This window comes from Vicugna pacos, chromosome 20, assembly GCF_048564905.1.
Source record: "Vicugna pacos chromosome 20, VicPac4, whole genome shotgun sequence".
In the NCBI taxonomy this organism is placed as follows: domain Eukaryota; kingdom Metazoa; phylum Chordata; class Mammalia; order Artiodactyla; family Camelidae; genus Vicugna; species Vicugna pacos.
This window is the reverse complement of record NC_133006.1, coordinates 26,778,099-26,800,623: the sequence shown is the minus strand read 5'-3', so window position 1 is coordinate 26,800,623 and position 22,525 is coordinate 26,778,099. Positions and strand designations below refer to the sequence as shown.

The following is a 22,525-nucleotide window of genomic DNA, read 5'->3' as shown; positions in this document are numbered from 1 at the left end:
GTGGGCAGGACATGGTGGCAGTATTTGCTGTGGGGGAGGGGTGGATGGGGAGGTTACCAGCTACAGGAGATGTTTCCCAACATCTCAGCATTCACGGGAGTTCGCTCGCCCTCCTGCTTAACTCACCGTTTGTTGGGCTGCACCGTGCAGTTCTTGCAAGCCTTGTAGTTGCCCAGCCTCAAGACGGAAGTTAAGAGCTGGGAGTCAGCGACAGAGACATCAGTGGCTTATTGGACAGGGGATCTTACACGTCTTAAACAAGGTCCCGGAGCGACACCCAACCATGTGCGGCAGACGGCGGGCAAGACACGGCAGCGGTCTTTGCTACCGGAGGGGGAGGAGCCTACAATTTAAAAGGGGAACTGACGTCACGTTGGCTTATCAACTACCATGGAAACCAGGAGCTGGGGCACGCCCTTCTCAGCCTATCAGGTTAACAACATCACAAGGACAGCTGTTTCCTTTTAATAAACTAGCAGGTGGAGCCATTTTGGCCTAAGGGGCAGGTGGAAAGCACGTTCATGTGAGGAGGGTGTAGGTGGAGCAGGTGCTGGTTGAGCAGGGGATATTCAGGGAGCAAGAGAACAGCCATCTTGGGTGGCCTGACCGCGCACTGGTGCTTCAATTCAGTTCACCAGATTATTCATTAGATGCTTACTTTGAAGACTCAGAGAAGCATGGCGCAGCCTTGGGATGTCAGGGCCTTCGGCATGTCAGTCATATCCGTTTAGTACTCTCAGTGACAAGATTAAGAACCTGTCGTTTGCATGGGCTATTTCCAAACTTCTGGTGGAGGGAGACGGGGCACTAGAAATGTATTCATATAGTCTTATGTGTTTGAAAATTTTATTCATTTTTTTAAAATTTTTTATTGATTTATAATCATTTTACAATATTGTGTCAAATTCCAGTGTAGAGCACAATTTTTCAGTTATACATGAACATATATATATTCATTGTCACATTTTTTTCTCTGTGAGCTACCATAAGATCTTATATATATTTCCCTTGCTATACAGTATAATCTTATTTATCTATTCTACATTTTGAAATCCCAGTCTATCCCTTCCCACCCCCTGCCCCCTTGGCAACCACAAGTTTGTATTCTATGTCTATGAGTCTGTTTCTGTTTTGTACTTATGGTTTTGTTTTTTTTGTTTTGTTTTGTTTTAGATTCCACATATGAGCGATCTCATATGGTATTTTTCTTTCTCTTTCTGGCTTTCTTCACTTAGAATGACATTCTCCAGGAACATCCATGTTGCTGCAAATGGCATTATGTAGTTGGCTTTTATGGCTGAGTAGTATTCCATTGTATAAGTATACCACATCTTCTTTATCCAGTCATCTGTTGGTGGACATTTAGGCTGTCTCCATGTCTTGGCTATTGTAAATAGTGCTGCTATGAACATTGTGGTGCAGGTGTCATTTTGAAGTAGGGTTCCTTCTGGATATATGCCCAGGAGTGGGATTCCTGGGTCATATGATAAGTCTATTCCTAGTCTTTTAAGGAATCTCCATACTGTTTTCCACAGTGGCTGCACCAAACTGCATTCCCACCAGCAGTGTAGGAGGGTTCCCTTTTCTCCACAGCCTCTCTAGCATTTGTCATTTTTGGATTTTTGAATGATGGCCATTCTGACTGGTGTGAGGTGATACCTCACTGTGGTTTTGATTTGCATTTCTCTGATAATTAGTGATATTGAGCATTTTTTCATGTGCCTATTGATCATCTGTATTTCTTCCTTGGAGAATTGCTTGTTTAAGCCTTTGGTCCATTTTTGGATTGGGTTGTTTGTTTTTTTCTTATTAAGTCATATGAGCTGCTTATATATTCTGGAGATCAAGCCTTTGTCAGTTTCATTTGCAAAAATTTTCTCTCATTCCGTAGGTTGTCTTTTTGTTTTACTTATGGTTTCCTTTGCTGTGCAGGAGCTTGTAAGTTTAATTAGGTCCTATTTGTTTATTCCTGCTTTTATTTTTATTGCTTGGGTAGACTGTTCTAGGAGAACATTTTTGAGATGTATGTTAGATAATGTTTTGACTATATTTTCTTCTAGGAGGTTTATTGTATCTTGTCTTATGTTTAAGTCTTTGATCCATTTTGAGTCTATTTTTGTGTATGGTGTAAAGGAGTGTTCTAGCTTCATTGTTTTACATGCTGCTGTCCAGTTTTCCCAACACCATTTGCTGAAGAGACTGTCTTTATTCCATTGTATATTCTTGCCTCCTTTGTCGAAGATGAGTTGACCAAAAGTTTGTGGGTTCATTTCTGGGCTCTCTATTCTGTTTCATTGGTCTATATGTCTGTTTTTGTATCAATACCATGCTGTCTTAATTACTGTAGCTCTATAGTATTGTCTGAAGTCTGGGAGTTATTCCTCCAGTCTCTTTCTTTTTCTTCAGTAATTCTTTGGCAATTCTAGGTCTTTTGTGGTTCTAAATAAATTTTATTATGATTTGTTCTAGTTCTGTGAAATATGTCCTGGGTAATTTGATAGGCATTACATTAAATCTGTAGATTGGCTTGGGCAGTGTGACCATTTTAACAATATTGATTCTTCCAATCCAAGAGCATGGAATATCTTTCCATTTTTTAAAGTCTTCTTTAATTTCCTTCATCAATGGTTTATAGTTTTCTGTGTATAATTCTTCCACCTCCTTGGTTAGATTTATTCCTAGGTATTGTATTACTTTGGGTGCTATTTTAAAGGGGATTGTTTCTTTACTTTCTTTTTCTGTTGATTCATCATTAGTGTAAAGAAATGCAACTGATTTTTGAACATTAATCTTGTAACCTGCTACCTTGCTGAATTCTTCGATGATTTCTAGTAGTTTTTGTGTGGACCTTTTAGGGTTTTCTATATATAGTAACATGTCATCAGCATATAGTGACAATTTTACCTCTTCTTTTCCAGTTTGGATCCCTTTTATTTCTCTCTCTTGCCTGATTGCTGTGGCTAGTACTTCCAAGACTATTTTGAATAGGAGTGGTGATAGTGGGCAGCCTTGTCTTGTCCCAGATTTTAGTAGGAAGCTTTTGAGTTTTTCACCATTGAGTACTATGCTGGCTATAGGTTTGTCATATATAGCTTTTATTATGTTGAGATATGTTCCCTCTATACCCACTTTGGCGAGAGTTTTTATCATAAATGGGTGTTGAATTTTATCAAATGCTTTTTCTGCATCTATTGAGATGATCATGTGGTTTTTGTCCTTTCTCTTGATGTGATGTATTACACTGATTGATTTGCGTATGTTGAACCACCCTGTGTCCCTGGGATGAACCTCACTTGGTCATGATGTATAATCTTTTTTGTGTGCTGTTGGATTCTATTTGCTAATATTTTGGTGAGGATCTTGGCATCTATGTTCATCAGTGATATTGGCCTATAATTCTCTTTTTTGGTAGTGTCTTTGCCTAGTTTTAGTATCAGGGTGATGGTGGCTTCATAGAATGAGTTTGGGAGTATTCCCTCCTTTTCAATCTTCTGGAAGAGTTTGAGAAGGACTGATATGATTTCTTCTTTGTATGTTTGGTAGAATTTCCTGTTGAAACTGTCCAGTCCTGGACTTTTATTTGTAGGGAGGTTTTTTTATTGCTAATTTGATTTCATTTCTAGTGATCAGTTTGTTCAAGTGGTCAGTATCTTCTTGGTTCAGTCTTGATGGACTGTATGTTTCCAGAAATTTGTCCATCTCCTATAGGTTATCCATTTTGTTCCATATAGTTTTTTGTAATATTCTCGTATGATATTCTGTATTTCTGTGCTATTTGTTGTAACTTCTCCATTTTTCTTTCTTATTTTGCTTATTTGTGCTCTTTTTTCTTCTATGTTTGAAAATTTTAACCAGTTTCAACCACAATTGTGTACAGCCATTATCCATCTTCATTCTGTTGGACTTCCCCTAGAGGTGGGTGATGAAATGATGGAGGGAATTGTTTAATATTGCTAAGGCAAAGCTTATGTGGGAATATATTTAATTTGGTCTAAAAATTAGGATACATTTATGTGGTTTGGGTCAATAATGGATATAGTTTAATTACTGCTAGCTAACCTGGTATAGTAACAGCTTCCTGGGATTATTCTATTATTCACAATGCCTACCCATGTGTGTAATGGAATATACAAGTAATGAAAAGGAGTGCCTCAAATGAACAAATTGGAAATGGTTTTAAATTTCTTGTTGGTTTGACACCAAATATTGACATTGCAATGATAATACAAAACTCATAACAATAAGTCCTTCATTGGGGTTCTCAGAAATAGTCGAGCTTTATTGAATATAGTTCCCTGTGTTACACAGTAGAAACTTGCAGTTTATCTATTTTATTTATAGTAGTTAGTATCTGCAAATCTTGAACTCCCAATTTATGCCTTCCCACACACTTTCCCTCTGGTAACCATTAGTTTAATTTCTATGTCTGAGAGTCTGTTTCTGTTTTGTAAATAAGTTCATTTGGGTCTTTTTTTTTTTTAAGATTCCACATATAAGTAATATCATATGATGTTTTTCTTTCTCTTTCTGACTTACTTTACTTAGAATGATGATCTCCAAGTCCATCCAGGTTGCTGTAAATGATATAATTTTATTCATTTTTATGGCTGAGTAGTATTCCATTGTGTGTATATACCACAACTTCTTTCTCTAGTCATCTGTCAGTGAACATTTAGGCTGTTTCCATGTCTTGGCTATTGTAAATAGTGCTGCTGTGAACATTGAAGTGCATGTATTTTTTCGAATTAGAGTTCCCTCTGGATATATGCTTAGGAGTGGGATTGCTGGATCTATTTTTTGAATATCACCTGTAAACTTCTGATCTTAATAAAATAGTTCAGTAGTTTTACCATTAAAAGCTCACTCCCTGTAGCATGTAAATTATACCTATTTAAAAATTCATGTTAAAATTACTATAAGAAAGATGTTGTACTAGAGGCCATGTATATGTCTGGTAATAAATTGCTTGCACACAAAAAGTCATGAGAAGAGAGAACAGAATATATAGATTGAAGCAAGGGAACAGAATATAAGCAAACATCCATCATAAGTCAGTATGTCTATGTTCAAGTGGAGAGGCCAGGCAGCTAAATTCTTTACAGAAGACACTGGTCATGTCTGGCTGAATGATCCAAATTAAAGAATGCAGAAATGATAAAGTGAGCACATATGAAGAGCAGAAGGGGAAGGCTCCCTTGCCCTGGATTAAAATAACCCTAAGACCTAGTTTCTGAGAAGACACCTCCTTTATGAGTTTGAGCCAGACCCTGATGGCTGACCTACCCTTATATGGCCTCCCTCCTTTCTGATTCTAAACTTTGATGGTGAAACAGCAACTAATGAAATGTGTGTGGCCAGAAGGGCCAGCTGGCTGACGGGGCAACCCCTGAGCTAATGAGGACCAGCAGGGGAAATTTATAACTCATGATAAATGGCCTTTGATACCGACCCAGCAGGATAAAACAATGAAGGGCTCAGGGCAACATCAACCATGTCTTTGAAGAACAACAGAAATATCAGTCTTGAGTAACATTTATATTAATTTATACAATGGAATTTGGGCTTCTGTAAAAGTCTAGTCCCTATCGCAAATAGCATTTGAGGAAGCCATTTAACCTTCTGGCCCTTCAGTCTCTTCCCTGTGAGGAAATGGACATAGTATTTCTTAATCCACAAGGTTGTAAAGGTTTAATAAAAGAATACATATAGTTTTTTCTTTGATACCTAGTAGGTATGCCTGATCCAAGTCAAATATACTTTTAGGGGCAGTTTAGGTTAGAGGTTACAGGCACACACTCTTGAGTCAGACTGCCTAAGAGTGAATCTCAGCTCTGTTGTTCACTGCTATGACCCAGGACAAGCTACTTAGCAGTTCTGTCACTCTTAGTAAATGTCTACACTGCTATGACTCAAGAAAAATCAGTCCCTTTTTCTTGAAAAAGATCTCTGTCAGACAGATTGCTGCAAATACTGGCTTGTTCTAGAGACCAGCACACACCCACTTGTACCATTGTCTTCACACCCCCTCCTCTGGTTCAGTTAATTTGCTAGAGTTGCTTAGAGAACTCGGGAAACCAATTTACCTACTAGATTTTCAGTTTGTTACAAAGGACATTAAAAGTTACAAAGGAACATCCAGATGAAAAGATACATACAGTGAGGTCCAGAAGTGTCCCAAATGCAAGCCCCATGGACTTCGGGGCTCAGCACATGGACATGTTCTGGTTCAACAGCTGGAAGCTCTGTGAACCCCTATTCTTTTGAGTTGTTATGGAGGTTTCATTACCTTCTGTATCCTTGCCCTAATTTTTTACTCAGAACTAGTATCCATCCCATCACCTCTATACAAAATAATTTGATGGCGATAATCTCTGTTCTACACAGTAGAGATAACCCTGGGGAACAACCTAGAACATAGTTCTGGCCCCTCTGAACATGCCATGACCCACTGACACCTATAAATTATAATTTAAAGAAATACTGATCTGTTTCAAGTTTTAAGCTTTATATATGATTTAACTACTGAAATTAGTTGGTTCAGAAAGAGAAACATAGAAGACTCACACCAGGTACTCCGAGGACAGTGTTAAGTGAGGCAATTTATACAGGATTGGGATGGTGGTAAGGAAACCACAAGATATTTTGGAGAATCCCAGAGCTTGCAATATAAAAGCCAAAAAAAGGTCTGAAATAAGGGAAGAGAGAAGTTACCAGAATGTGTGGAGAGAGAGGGCTGTCTCTTAGGACCTGTGAAATGTAGTGGGAGGATCAGCCACCGGCATTCCCCACAGGGAGGATCCTTAGAGATAAACACTCCTTATCCTCATTATCCCACCTCCACTGAAAACCCAGCAGAAACCAGTGGACAGGAAAAGGTGAGATGCAAACCACGTAGGTCAGCTTCCAGGGGCCTGGGCAGGACAGAGGAGAGTGGAGCACACAAAGGGAGGAACACATGGACAACATCCAGCCCAGCAAATATAAACTAATATTCATTTTTGCAAATAGGAGGAATCATTGCTCTAGTGAGATTACGATCCTTGATTAAGAATTTCAAAACATTGTTTCCTGTTTCAAGATCCAGAAACTGTGAATCTAGCCTATTAGGTCCTATACAGCAGCTCCTCTGAATCCATTGTTAATTCTACTGAAGATGACAACTTCATTCTTGGCTACCATTTTATTTGAATTTCCATTCATCTTGTATTTTCCTCAGAAAGAAATTTGAGTAAATAAAGAACTGATCTCAGATTTGAAAAGAGTTACAGCAAAGAAAATTTTTTCTGTTGGTATTTTCATCACTGAAGCCTTCTTATCCATGAAATAAGGTGCCTAATGATTTTCCATCCAAGGTGGAATAACTAAGAAAGAAAAATGACATAGAATTAAAAATTTAAACAGTTCTTCTCTGGTTATAACCATAGATGAAATTACTACCCTTACCTTCATAAACGAGTGAGTTTCCTTTCTTTAGCCCAATCTTGGACATCTGCTTCTCCAAATATAAGGTAGAAGATCAGTCCTAAAGCATTAATGGCAAATGACAAAGAGAAGGTATTTCTCCACCCTAATTCAGGGTCCTGGAGAGACAAAATTTCAAGTAAATATTACCCCTTTCATCCTTTTTTTCTGTGAAACTCTTATTATTTGTTTAGAAGACAATGTTCACTAGTGGGTTTTTGTGTAGAAATTTATTTTCTGAACACAGCTTAATAATTGGATAGAAAAAAGAACTTCGAAATGGATTCAGAATATTCTCAATAAAATGGACTTAGAGTCCTTTACAATTAACCTCCAGAATTGCATTTGTCACTATTTATCAAAGTACCATAAATTTTCTCTTTTGCACAAATCATGACAACATAAATATGCTACTAATATTTCTTCTTGCAATGCAAGAAGAATCTTGCAAGAAGATTGCAGGCTTTGGAGTTAGACCGGTCTAAATTATAAGAATTCTGATTCTACATCCTTTTAGTGGAAAGACATATTCTAATAGATATTAATTATCAGCAAATGAGGATAATGTTCCATTTTCATACCTGGTATGAGAATCAATAATTAAATGAGACTACTGCATATGAAATACCTATAATGACTACATGGATCAGACACTTAAACATATTCGCTTTCATTATCTCTTTGCTTTTGGATGGTTATTCAACTGAAAATTTCAAAGTGTTGCAGAAGACATAGCAAGTTGCCTCTATGCATGGATTCATCATTTTCTCACATGATATCTATGTGGCTGTGTGATTTCAAAGATTGGATATTACCAGTGGATCACTAGTCAGTGCTTTAGTTCCAGAATGAGTAAAGATCAATGTCATGAAAGAAATTCTTCTATATTTTTCTTTGCCAAGTTGACCTTCATGACAAAATAACCCATGATTTAATTTTATTATCTAAAATGTGGAAACATTTTTATGCTAATACCTTTAGGAATGGACTCAGCAGAGGGTTTTAAGAGTCCTTGACAAGCAAACTTTACCTGACTGAGGAGAAATCCACTAACAGTGGGTGCCAGGATAGCGGCTATCTGTGCAAATCCCCTCGAGACTCCCATGAGAAAACTGGAATGCCTGTGGATGACAGGAATATTCCAGGCTAGATCCACAGATACTTTGCAGTATCCTTTAGTCCTGCTCTGCGTATGAATCCATCATACAGTAATTATGTCAAAAAGGACCTGAGCTGTGTGTGTTCACTGAGAGACACTAAGACAAGTCAATAGTAGCCCTCCCCCTTCCACATACCTGAAAAAAATGGCCACAGGCTACCAGTGGTCCTTGCCCATGATTTATTATTTCACAAAATTTGGGGGCTCCTGGAAAGCTGCAGGCTAAATCTTTTTCAGAAAATGCGAAAAAGAGAGTGGAGGTTACTGTCCTACCTTGGAGCAAGATCTAAGGTGTTGATGTAGATCCCGGACTGACATAGTGGGCTTAGTCCACAGGCGAGCGTCAGAAGGCCCACTGTGATGATGTAACTGGAGGTGACGTAGGGCAGAATCACAAGGGCTGCTGAAGAGGGGAGAGTTCCTAGGGAATGAGGAATAGACAAATTAAACAAGATACATCTTTGGCTCCTGTATGCCTTGTGAATTATCAGACCCTTGGGCCCTGTTCTTACCTAGAACTGTGGCAATTTTCCTCACTGTTACAAGCCTGAAATTCTTGGTCAGAAGGAAATCTGCCAGTTGGCCTCCAAGGATACCAACAACCCAGGCGATGATAAAAGGAAGGGCAGACAGGAACCCACTCTGAGGGGGAAAAAATGAGTAAACCACCATAAATAAAGGCTGTGAGACCACACCTTGTATTGAAAAGTCACTAATAATCATACTGACAATTCTGAAATCATGCTTTCATAGGAGCATCAGTAGCCTCTTCCATCATACCCCCAGGAAAACTACTCCCATGACTGTTAGATGTTAGAGTGTTTCTTGGTTAAAAAAGATAAAATTTTCTAGATAGAATGATTTGTGAAGGCAGAGTAATTTCCTGCAAACAGGAAAAAGGGTTGGAGGGAAATGTACTCACATCTCTGATACTAATATTGAACACAGAGCTGATGTAAGTTGGTGTATATATAACCATTATGTTAATTAACCATTGATGGCTGAAACAGCAAAACCCCATGGACCAGAGGGGTAGAGATCTGACCACAGCTTTGATGGGAAGAGGCTGCCTCGAAGAGCTGACCTGAAAACAAATTTACTGATCAGAATAGTGAGATCGGAGACATGCTCACACATTTTCAGTCACCCTGATAAATCCAGATGCTGACACAGATCTCTGGAGAAGGTTGGAGTTTTTACGTGTACCTGTTGGGCCAAGGAGGACATGATGTATTCTTTTTCTGTAGTGTTTATCCATGGATGAGTGACAGGGTCATCATAAACCAAAACAAACCAGAGAAGGCAGAAGACACAGCCAACACCTCCTGTAAGCAGAGGGCAAAATTGGTAAACTTCTGTGTGAATTTCTTTTACATTGGGACATTGTCTTTTATGGGTCCTGGGAAAGGCTCTTGCTCAGATCCCCTTTCCATTTCTCAGAAAAGTCACATGAATATCACAGCTTTCTAGAGTCCATTCCTTTACATTTCTTGATTATTTGTGTATGTGGAAATCACAGACCCTAGGAATGGCACTCAACTTGGTATCTCAACCTTTTTAATATTAGTAAAGGGAAACTATTTTTCTCCTTGCAACACTTCTGACACCAAATGTGTGGGTTTTTCACACTAAGAAATTCTCTAATTCCCTGTAGACACCAACCTGGTGTCCTACAATTTAGCTCAATTCTAACACTAACTATCTGACATTAGCACAGACCCTACAGAGTAAGGGCTCAGACACACAGACTGCCTCCTTACTTACTACAAAGAGATTCCCACTACTCCTCTCATTTTGATAATTCGCTGGCACAGCTCACAAAGCTCAGGGAAATATTTTTTTGTGCTTATTGGTTTATTATAAAGGACACAGATGAACAGCCAGATGAAGAGATACATAGGGTGAGGTCTGGAAGTGTCCTAAGTGCAGGAACTTCTGACCCTGTGGAATTGGGGTGTGCTATCCTCCCAGCACGTGGTTGTGTTCACCAACCTGGGATCTCTCAGAACCCCATCGTTTAGGGATTTGTTATGGAGGCTACATCATCTAGGCATAATTGATTATTAACACAATCTGAAGCACCCTCTCCTCCTGGGAGGATGGAGTGTGGGGCTAAAAATTCCAAGCTTCTAATGGCTTGGTCTTTCTGGTGACCTCCATCCTGAAGCTATCCAGGGGGCCACCAAGAGTCACCTCATTAAACAAAAGATGGTGCTATAACTCAGGAAATTCCAAGGGATTGTGAACTCTGCTTGGATGTTCCTGTCATCCCCACCACTCAGGAAATTATAAGGGTTTTAGGACTTCTATGTCAGGAACTCATGGCAGAAATATGTATATATGTGTATGTGTGTGTGTGTGTGTAGATAATTCTTATTATGTCACAGTTAGCCATTTTAATAGGTATGCAGAGGTATTTTGTTGTTTCTATCTGCATTTCCCTAATGACTAAGGATGTTAAGTTGACCACCTTTTTATGTTTATCTTCCCTCTCTATATATTCTTTAGTGAGGTGTCTTTGCCCATTTTTTAAATTGGGTTTTTGTTTTGTTATCGAGTTTTGAGAATTATTTACACATTCTGGATAAAAATCCTTATTATATATTCATTTTGCAAATATTTTCTCCCTGTCTCAACTTGTCTCTTTACTATCCTAATAATGCCTTTTGAAGAGCAAACGTTTTTAACTTCAATGAAATCCAATCTACCAATCTGTAGTTTTATGGATCAAGCCTTTGGTGTCATATCTAAGAAATCTTTGCCTAACTAAAGAACAAAGATTCTCTCATATGTTTTCTTCTAAAAGAATAATAATTCAGATCTTACAATTAGGTCCAAGTTTCATTTTGAGTTTCTGTATAGAATGCAAGATATGAATAAAAAAAAATTTCGCACACCATCTGTTAAAAAGACTACCCTTTCTCCATTGAATTGTTATGGCATCTTTGTCAAAAATCAGTTTACCTATGTGTGAGTCTATGTATAACTGTTTTGCTGATCTATTTGTCTATCTTTATGGCAATACCACAATGTCTAGATGACTATAATTTTATAATACACCTTGACATCAAGCAGTGTTAATCTTCTAACTTTGGAAAAGTGGCTATTCTAGGATCTTCTTATTATTATGAAAATTTAGTTTTCAGTGAGTAAGTCTTTCACATCTTTTGTCAGATTTAGTGCAGTTACATGTTTTTTAATACTATTGAAAATGGTACTGTTTGCTTTCATTTAAATTTCTGATTCTTTTAAACTTTATATGTCTAAAAATGTCCTTACTTGCCTTTGTTTTTGAAAATGTTTTTCTTTGGCTCTATAATTCTATGTTAACTTTTTTTTTCTTTTTTCTTGCAGTATTTGAAGGATGTTGTTCCACTGCCTTCTTGCTTGCAATGCTTCTGATGGGAAAGCTGCAGTCATCATTATCTTTGCTCCTCTGTATATAATATGTTTTAACTTAGGCTGTTTTTAAGATTTTATCTTTATCACTGATTTTGAGCCATTCGATTATAGTATAACTTGGTATAGTTTTTTTCATGTTTCTCGTGTTTGAGATTCATTGATCTTTTTGGATCTGTGAGTTTGTAGTTTTCATCAAATTTGGAAAACCTTCAGCCATTATTTCTTCCAAGATTCCTTTCTGTTCTCCCATCCCACTCCTTTCCTTTGGGCACTAAACACCTTACTGATGTTCTCTTTTTACTATTATTTTTCTCTGTTTTTTTTCTGGATGATTTCTATTATTGCTTTTAAGTTCATTAATTTTTTCTTTTGATGTACCAACTGTCATTAATTCAATCCTTATATTGTAGTTTTATCTCTAGAAGTTTGATTTAGGGTCTTTAAAAATATATATTTTGCACATCTCTACTTAACTTTTGAACAAACGAGAGTTAAGTTATAATATAGTTATAATAAGTATTCTTGTCTGCTGATTCTAACATTTGTGTCATTCTGGGTTGGTTTTGATTGATTGGTTATTCTTATTACTATGGATTGTGTTTTTCTGCCTTTGTCCATGTCTGGCAACCTTTGTTTGGAGCCAGACATGAATTATACCTTCTTGGGTGCTGTATAGTTTTGTATTCCTATAAATACTTTTGAGCTTTGTTTTGGGATACAGTTAAATTACATGGAAACACTTTGTTCCTTTTAGGTCTGGCCATTATCATTTGTCAGAGGGATCCACAATACCGCTTCTCCTAGAGCTAATCATGTCTCACTACTGAGGAAAGGCATTAATGAATATTCTGCCCAGTAACTCAAGAATTATAAATTTTTCTAGTCTGTCTTGTGGGAATAGGCTCTACCCCTGATTCTCTATAAGTCCTGGACACTGTTCTTTAATCTTTTCCAATGACTTTCCCCACCTGGCCTCAGATGATGTCTTTACACACATACCCTGATCAGTGCTCTGCTGATCAAGGGGGAACTCTGCAGATAACCAGGGTTTTCTCTGTGTACAGTTGTCTCCTGTTAAGTATCCTTCCTTTGAACTCTACCTGCCTTACTCTTTCGGGGCTCTTAGCTCTGTCTCCTCAACTCTGTTTCTTCCATCTCTCACTAACTGCTGCTCTGCAAGTCTGTCCTCTACTCCCTGCTGAGGCAGCAGATTTTGCCCCATCACTTTGTGTTAATAATACACCATGGTAGGTTAACAGCATAATGGGCAGGAGGACTTCCAAATTCTGTGATGGTGTAGATTAATTGTTCTCTACTATTATATTAAGACATTTTGTTTTTCTAGGATCCTTCTGTCTTGACTCATTTCCTCCAGAAAAGTACACACAAGTAGAAACTCAGAAGAATCTCCCTGAATATGAAAACATGGGAATGGGGACACAGCAGCTTACCAAAGACATAGAAGACAAAAGGCCACCCGAGGGTTTGACTGATGAGGCCGCCCAGGAGGATGGCAATGAAACTTCCCAGCAGAATTCCTGCAAAGAGAGAGTAAGCTGTGGACTGCCACGTGGTAGTACATATTACAGAGCAGTATCATCATCAAGAGATGGACATATTGGGAGATGTGAACTTCAAATTTATGACTGAGTTCAAATGTTCTCCTGAGGGCTCATTTTCCTGGCAGTTCCCTAGTAACATCACAGATGACAATCATGCTTCCTTTCATACTACTTTAATTTTTAATTACACAATTCATATAACATATGCTTATCATAAATTACCACAAAGAACCAAAGTTCCCCTCACATGCCCCCACCCAGTCCATTCCCACCCTTCTCTCTAATGCTAACCATTAGCAGTAAGGTTTATATGATATATAATTGCACACCCTTTCACCTCTGCAGACATATATAACATATATCTGTACAAACATGTATCTCTTTGTAAATGCATTTATGTAATATGTAGACAGAAAACTAGATAGATTTGTCTATTAGATTTGTCTATTAATGTTCTAATAACAGTTGTCATTTCCATGGTTCTATAGAGTATTCTCATATATATGGGATGTGGGGCACATTTCCTTTTTACAACTTTTTCAAAACTGGGTTATTATGTTTTTTACTTTCCAGCTGAACATTAGTATCAACCAACCTGTCAAATTTTGCATATATGTATGTGAGTTTATTATTCATTTTAAATAAACAAGACCATAATATACCTTTTGTCCTGTGTCATTTACATTTTATTTAACAATTGGTCTTGTAAATATTTCCATGTCACTGTATATACTACCTATACATTGTTTTTTGTTGTTGTTATTTCTGACCATAAACTTATTTATCACTTCTGAATATAAACATAATTTTTGTCTGTACAATAAAATATCAGAAGTAGACTTGCCAAATCAATGACTATGCATTTTTTTCTTTTTAAAACATTTTTATTTGAAGTGTAGTTGATTCACAATATTAGTTTCAGGTGTACAGCCAAGTGATTCAGTTATACATATACATACATATATATTTTCTTTTCAGATTCTTGCCCATTGTACATTATTACAAGAAATTGAATATAATTCCCTGTGCTATACATTAGGTCTTTGTTGTTTACCTATTTTATATACAGTAATGTGTAAATACTGTGCATTTTTTATTTTGACAGATACTGCCAAAGCATCCTGCTAAAAGGCCATACCAAATTAAACTGCCAACAAAGATTGCTTTTTCCTCATTTCTTCATAACACTGGACATCCTCAAAGCTTCTAAATACAGTTTTCCAAATATAAATGCAAAAGAGTATATCGTTATTTTCTTTCTATAGTAAAGTTGAATTTTTTTGTGTTTGTAATTTTTATTTCCTCTGTGAACTGTCTATAATCTTTTTGTTTGTTTCTTTCACTTGTTTAACTTTTCCTTAATTTATAGAACCTTTGTATATTTTGAATAATAATCCTCTATCTGGCATGCTGGCTGCAGTTCTATTCTCCCGCCCTTAACTTTTGGTGTATGGTGTGTTTTGTAATCCAGCAGTTGTAAGTTTTCATGCTGTCAGATCCATGAGTTTTTTCTGTAATAATTTCTAGATATATAGACTCCTTTGCCTAAAAGAGCTTTCCCAATCTACAGTTTAAAAAGAAATAATTTATGTTTTCCTTCTTGTTTAACCATGGCCTTTATTGAAGCATCTTACCTGTGTTGTCTCATTTGAGTACCAGTATTTGAGTACCAAAAAAAATCCAAATTTACAATTGAGGAAATAGAAACATGGAAAAGTTAATGAGCCCAAGTTCACACAGCTAATAACAGGGAAAGGCATTTGAAATGAGGCTCCTTGACTCCAGGACACAAATCAGTGAAGACGGAAATCAGTACCTCTTTCCACCACTGAGACCACCAAATCTGCATCTGTTTCTCTGAACTCTGCCTTTACTCCAATTATAATGGGGGACAGGTTCCTGCATTCATCCAACATCAAGTCCCCTCTTGTCCTCTGGACCACATCTCTAGTATGAACTCTCACTTCTGCATCCTCCCTTATTTCCTCAACCCTGTGATCTTCCCCATTCACACGTAAATCTAGCTTCATATAGCCTATATTCAAAACAAAGCACAACACAACACAACAAAACAAAACTTCCCCCCTCTTCCAAACTCCGTCCACGCGTTTTGTCATTTCTTTGCTTATCTTCAGGACAAAACTTCTCAAACAGCCGTACTTACTGCTTCTACTTCCTTCCCTTCCATTCTTGCCTTAGCCAACTCCAAACACCCCCACCCCCTGCCATGGCTCTTCTCAAGGCCTTTAATGACCTCCAGCTTGTCAAACCCATGGCCACTTGTTCAGCCCTAGCAGGTGGTGTAGCTGACCTTCCATCTCTGATTGAATGTTGTCTAATGGCCTTGGAGGAAGCTTCTGCTGGCCTGTCCTCTGCTCTTGGAGGGCCGCAGGGCCATTTTCTTGGTTTTCCTCTCTTTTTCCTCAATGTTCTTTCTCTGGGTGTTCAGACCCATATACTGAGAAATTTCAGGATGTCTTGTTATCTTTCATATTCCTCCTGAATTCCAGACTACAGTATCTACTCAGATGCCTTGTAGTTCATAGCTAAACTTGATTTATGCACATTGTAAATCACTTAATCCTCAAACATGTCGATCTGTGTGTGTGAGAGCTGATACATATATGTATATGTATACCTAAAGCGTATGCTGTTTTCTTTTTAATTTTTTGAACTTTATAAAAATGATATCTTCCTGGATGTTCTCTTCTAAGATATTGTAATATGTGCTTGCTACATTATTTGGGAATATTTATTTCTGCTATAGAAGATGAATAAATTCATCTTATAAGACATAGGCAAATATCATAAGATATGTTAGGTATGAACAATGATTAAGTCATCAGCAATGAGACAAAGAGACAGGATTTATAAACTATGTTAAATAAAGGTAAGTAATTTACCAAGAATAACCCACTTCAAGTCATTAAATGCAGAGTTGGGAAAAGATGTGAACAATCAGATTTTGCCAGCTCCAGAATTTCACTGATTGAGTACCTCATATGCCCCTTGAATGTTCAGTCTCATATTTATAATTATTGTCTAATATGACGTGTTTCTTGGTCTTTCTATCTTTTTCTATCTATATTCAAAGATAAACATGTTATTCTTGGTAAATTAAGTTCTTTAATTAAGTTCTAAGGACAGCTGAGAGTAATTCTAAAGAAGACTAAGTTGGATCCATACCTTACACTGAATACTAGTATAAACTCCAATATGTCAGAAATTTCAAAATAAAAAATGAAACCATTCCTATTCAATGAAAGCCATGGTTGGATGCTTTTATGACCTTTCCAACTATGACTCAAAAATCCAGAAGTCATAAAAGAAAAGAGTGATCAATTTGACTACATAAAATATGTATCTTTAAAAAATGGCAAAAATCATTATGAGGAAAGTCAACTCACAAATGACAAACTGAGGGGAAAAATGAAAGTCATGTCACAGACAAAGGGCCCATCTCCCTAATTTACAAATACTTGATCAACACTGAGCACAAGACAAAGAACCTCACAGTAAAGAAAATGCCAAAGAACTCGGTGAAGGATGTTGGATTGTGGTGCCCCCATTTCAGCCCCACGTTTTTACCTGATAAAGCAATGCTGCAGAGTCGGCTTCGTTCATGTGGTGGACTCCAACTTTCCCAGAGTGCAAACTGACCCCCCAATCCTGATCCCTGAAAGAAAAATAGAGTTTTTGATATGTGGTCCCATATAGAAAGTCATACCCAGCTCATATTTATAAACTATCTGGGTACCTGGCTCAGGCCCTGAAGTATTCGAGTTGCAATGAGGAAAGTGAGTCCAAGATCAGTTGCCAGAGGCGTGAAGAGAATCAGAAGTGAGGATCCAAGCAAGGAAACACCAACCACTCGCTTTGTTCCTACCCTTCCGGCCAGGTATCCACTGGGAGCCACGGTCAGGACCATGCCGTAACTGATGGCACTAAAGATGATGCCCTGAATGTGAGGGCTCCAATTGTACACAGGGGCCTTAAAGAAATAGAGAATGCTTTGGAAAGCCATTTACAGGAAGGCTCATTTATAACTTAAGAAGTCTCTTTAGATATTTCGCTTGCTTTCAAATCACTATTTCCTCAGTTAAAACTTTTCAACATATACACTCGAGAAAAATAAACATCTAAAAAAACAACAAATGGCAAAAACAAGAACACAACTTAAACCTTGAATTGCTTACCCATGCAGGAGGACTCTTTGGGGAATTTTGGGGATCACCAGATGAATCAAAAAGCAGCCCCTCAGTGGAGCCATTAAACTGGGACTGATGGCTTGTGCTGTTGACCATGGCTACCATGGTGATGTTCATGATAATACCTTGTGCCGCTATAACGAAATTGCAGAGGTGTACGATGAAGGCTATTCCATAGCGAGTGGAACATAAGGTTGGAACTGGAAATATTATGACATTGTATTAGTGCCTACCTTATTGAACCGTCACTTACTTTTTGCAAGTTATAATACTGAGAGGTACCACCTGATGATTTAAATGGCACTTCTGTTGGGTTTGGGAACAAAAGATCACAAAAGGTGGAAATCACTGAGTTGAATCAAAGAGTGTTTTATACCACAGCTTTATAGACCCTGACTTGCTCTGTTCTTGCAATTTTGTCTCTTCCAATCCTAGGTTATTACATTCTATTGTTGATGAAATTTCTTAGATTTACATGAAGATACAGAGATACAGAACATCTATATTAAGAGTAAATATATACATATAAGTAAAAATATGTATACATGTACATTTTTAAATTACATAGTTTATATCATATGTACTATATTATACATACATATATAATATAAATTTTAAACATTAAAGGAGTAGATTCACTACTCTTCTCGTATGTCTTTAGTCATTGAGAGTAAACTTTCACTTAAATTTTCAAATTAAACCTCTATAAAGATTCTCATTAGACAAAAACTGAGACCCACAGACTATGGAGAAATACAGTGAAAAAATAGCAGAAAAAGAAATGAGCACAAAATTAAAATAATATGTTTTTGTACTTCCAGGAGTGATAGTTATTGCCGGGAAAAAAATATTGCAATAATCCAGAAGAGAGGTGAAGAATCTTGGACTATGGTGGTAGCAGAACGTAAAAGAATGAAAATGTGATAAGATCCCAGACAGATCTCAGTATGGGAGTGACTAAATCTTGATTTCATTTTTACAGATGGTAGGGGAGTAGCATTGAAGGCTTCCTTGTTCTAAACAACTAGAAGAATGGATCTGCTGTTTGCTGAGGGAGTTCCGTGGAAAAGAGCAGGTTTGGGGGCAGTGGAGAGATAAAGAGCTTAGTACTGGACAGTTAAGACAAAAATGCCTTTTAAACAGCCAAGAGAAGATGCTGAGAATGTTGTTGGATATACAGACACCTCTAGAGTTTAGAAGAGAAGTAGAAGTTGAGGTATAACATTGGGAGTTAATAACCCACAGATGATGCTCGAAACCATGATATTTGGGAAATGAGAATAAATAGAGAATTAACAGCTGTTTACTACCCTGCTTCCCATCTCCTGTTCACTGGAGACCTGGGATGGAGGACTGCCCTTCCCCTGGCTCATTGCATGATACCCCTCTAATCCTCCCCTCTTTTCTGGGAGCCTGTAAGTAACAAATCTTGTGACTTTACTTCCTTTGTGTGAGTGTATTGGAAGTGTGCCTTCAGTCAAAATGACTGGAGTTTTCATGTCCTCAGAGTGGGAACTTGGATGCTGAGGCAGCTACATGCCGATCCCCTGTAGGTGGCTTGTGCCTCTCTTTCGGCAGGTCATAATCTGCTTATTCACAATTTAATAACTAGCCACGGGTCCCCCAACACAGTGGGTTCTTCCTCAGTCTAGACTCCAGATGAGAATGCAACCTGGCCAACTTCTCAACTTCAGCCTTGTGAAACGCAGGGAAGAAGAACCAGCTAAGCCAAGCCATTCCTGGAACTCTGACCCACAGAGACTATGACATAATAAATGTGTGTTATTTTAGGCCACTAAGTTTGTGGTAATATGTCTGCAGGAATAGAAAATGAATATAGTTAGCTAAAAATAATAAGGATCAGTTAAATGTATTAAGACTACAAGAATTTTTTTCAGAGGGAAGGGCAAGCATTGAGAGATATTTGCTTTACAAAGCATTGAAATCAGTCATGAGGGTAAAATGGTAAGACATCATTGTATTGAAAAAAGAATAAGCAAAAAAAATTCAAGGAACAATAGAAAAACACCCACAAAAATCATACAGTGAGTAAAGGATGTTGTGGCTGAAAAGGAAGTTAAAATTATATAATAAGTGGTGTTGAGGTAAGGAGTTAAAATATATGAAAAATAATGTTGGAGTTGTATGTCATGTTTTAAATCAAAATAAAGTCAACACATAATAAAATACTACAGCATTTTGTCAAATTGAGGTTGTCATTGATTTAGGATGCATCATTTTTTGCTCCACTAAAAAGCAATTGATCAACTAATCAGCAAATCAAACTTAATAGATCTAAAACTAAACTTTTAGGTTCCCTCTCCAAGTCTTGCTCCACCCACATTCCTTCCCAACTCAGCTGATATAAATTCCATCCTTCCAAATACTTTGCAATTTATCCTGATTTCTTTCTTTCACAGCCTGCATCCAATCTATGTAGAACATCCTGTTGTCTTTACATTCGAAACGTATGTAGAATTCAATCACTTCTCGCCAGGGCCACTGCTGTCTTTTGGCTTAAAGCTTTTTCCTTGCGGTTCTAGCTACGAACATCTCTTCCCTGAGTTTTTGCAATAGCTTTCAACTTGACTTTCTGTTCCCAGCTACTCTCAGCACAGCATTTGGAATGCTCTAAACATACTATAAATTTGATTACCCCTTTCTGCTCAAAATTCTCTGTGGCCTCACTTTTGTTCAGATTAAAAACTAAGGCCTCTACAGTGGCTGATGGAAATGAAATACTTATAACTATTGCTTCAAATTTTAATTTTTCTTAGGAAAAAGCCCTGAGGAAGTAATAATTCCAACTGTAGACAGGTGTTATGCTAAAGGATATCATGATATATATGTGTTATATCTATCTATCTATATCTGTCTATTAACCAATCTATCTAAATGATAGGTAGGTAAAAAAACATAACTCCACAACTGAAATAGTCAACCACAGGAGGATTTTTCAAATAAATAATACTTTACCTATTGGATATATTGATATAATAATATGTATCCTTTAAGAATCATGATTGTGAGCATTATAAAGCAAATGGAAAAGAATGTGTGGCCCAATTTTTAAAATACATCATATATACAGTACAGAACTACATAAAATATCCATATAAAGGAAAGCAATAAAAACAAATTACAGTGGATGAATTAAGCTTATTAAGATCTTTTTTCATGTCTTGATTTTTCAAAGTTTCTGTAATTAATTTTTTGTACTTGACCTAACTAAGAAACTCAATTATGTTCACAATATTACATGCAGTAGAAAGCAAAATACACAATACCATATGTAGATTATTTGGAGCAATTATCAAGACTGTAAATGCATATGGACTAAGATTAGATGGTAATCATTAAAAATAAAATACTTTTTTAGAATAGTGATATTTGTTTCCTTCATGTATTTGCAAATGTACATTAATAGTACTTGGCTTTTAAAAAGAATTAAACAATTTAAAAGATATAAATTCATTTCTTTGTATTAAGACATTGTAAAAATCCACCATAAAATCCTAAAACCAAGTAGTCGAGGTTGAGTTTACCTTTCCTGGGACTGAGTTTCTCATCCACTTGTGTATCTTGGGAGTATTTACTCTTCTCTTCTTTGGGACTCAGCTCTGTCATGGTGGCCATGGCGTTCTTCTCTCCTGATGACTATTTTTCACCTATCAGAGCGATATGTAATCCAAGGTGTCAGCCACGAGAAGAGACTCCCTTGAAACATTTAAAAGTCGGCAACAGGCAAACATGAGCTGGGTCATTCCATCTGGACGTGGTATAAGGAAGATCATTACCCACTCCTGGCTCAATACAGCAGGTGTACTGTGCCTAGGGTTTGGAAATGTTCATTATTTAGGATCTAGAGTGCTGTGTGCCAATTTAAGAGCACTGGATTTGGAGCAAGGCATTTCTAAATTCAAATCCAGGCCCGTGATTTACCTAACATGCCAAGTGCTACCAGCAGCAAATTTGTGTGCCTCCGTTTCCCATCTGTTGCTAATAATAACAGTAACAGCAACAGCAGCAGCAGCAGCAGCACCTCCATCAAGTGTTAGTAAGGATTCGATAGACTGCGCATGCCTGGTGCCCAGCAGTGGTTGCTGTCTAGTTTATTGCTGTTGTTGTCGGAGCTACTACAGCTCTGCTCCTCTGGCATCCTCTCCTGCACCTAAGAACCTGGCTTCTTGCATCCATGATGACTCCCATACTGCTTCCCACCTGACCCACTCTGAGTGCTGCTGATATATGCGTCATCAATAATTAGGGGCCAAATTTGCATAATGAGATGATGCAATTTTTATTGGATAATTTTGACATGTAACACTGTAAAAATTTAAGGTGTACATTGTGTTACTTTGATACATTTATATATTGTAAACTGGTTGCCCTTGTAATAATATTTATCACATTACACACTTATAGCACAGTATTACTGCCTATGTTCAATAAACTGTACAGTTAATCTTTATTGCTATTTTAGTGCTTGTTATAAATTTGTACTCTTAAACACTGTCAATCTTATCCCCCATCCCCTGGTAACCACTGTTTTACTGTTTTTTTTAATATGTTTGATTTATGATTCCACATATATGATTCCACATCTATTTTATAACCCATTTATGGGGGTTATAAATATCCACATATAAGTGATATTATACTGTATTTGTCTTTCTCTGGCTTATCTCACTTGGCATCATGTACTCAATGTCCATCTATGTTGTTGCAAATGG

At 37.3% G+C, this 22,525-nt stretch overlaps 1 protein-coding gene and 1 long non-coding RNA gene across 4 annotated transcripts; one reads left to right on the top strand and one right to left on the bottom strand.

The window, feature by feature from the left end:
* Positions 1 to 367: 367 nt before the first annotated feature.
* On the top strand, positions 368 to 14,822 carry LOC140687779 (uncharacterized). Of its 3 annotated transcripts, XR_012062306.1 has the most exons (5): positions 393 to 432; positions 3,856 to 3,915; positions 9,868 to 9,947; positions 13,368 to 13,573; positions 14,690 to 14,822. It is a non-coding gene; the product is annotated as an uncharacterized lncRNA (long non-coding RNA). The 3 variants fall into 3 exon arrangements; XR_012062305.1 differs by lacking the exons at positions 3,856 to 3,915; positions 9,868 to 9,947 and having other exon boundaries at positions 368 to 432; XR_012062307.1 differs by lacking the exons at positions 3,856 to 3,915; positions 9,868 to 9,947 and having other exon boundaries at positions 403 to 479.
* On the bottom strand, positions 7,321 to 21,428 carry SLC17A3 (solute carrier family 17 member 3). The gene is made up of 12 exons (XM_006198590.4): positions 21,338 to 21,428; positions 17,781 to 17,992; positions 17,342 to 17,575; positions 17,173 to 17,260; positions 13,474 to 13,560; positions 9,827 to 9,945; positions 9,543 to 9,704; positions 9,133 to 9,262; positions 8,894 to 9,041; positions 8,492 to 8,582; positions 7,444 to 7,580; positions 7,321 to 7,361 (listed from the first exon to the last, which is right to left on the bottom strand). The coding sequence occupies exons 1-11, from the start codon at positions 21,426 to 21,428 to the stop codon at positions 7,446 to 7,448; spliced, it is 1,497 nt and encodes a 498-aa protein (XP_006198652.2). The 3' UTR covers positions 7,321 to 7,361; positions 7,444 to 7,445.
* Between the last annotated feature and the right edge of the window lie 1,097 nt (positions 21,429 to 22,525).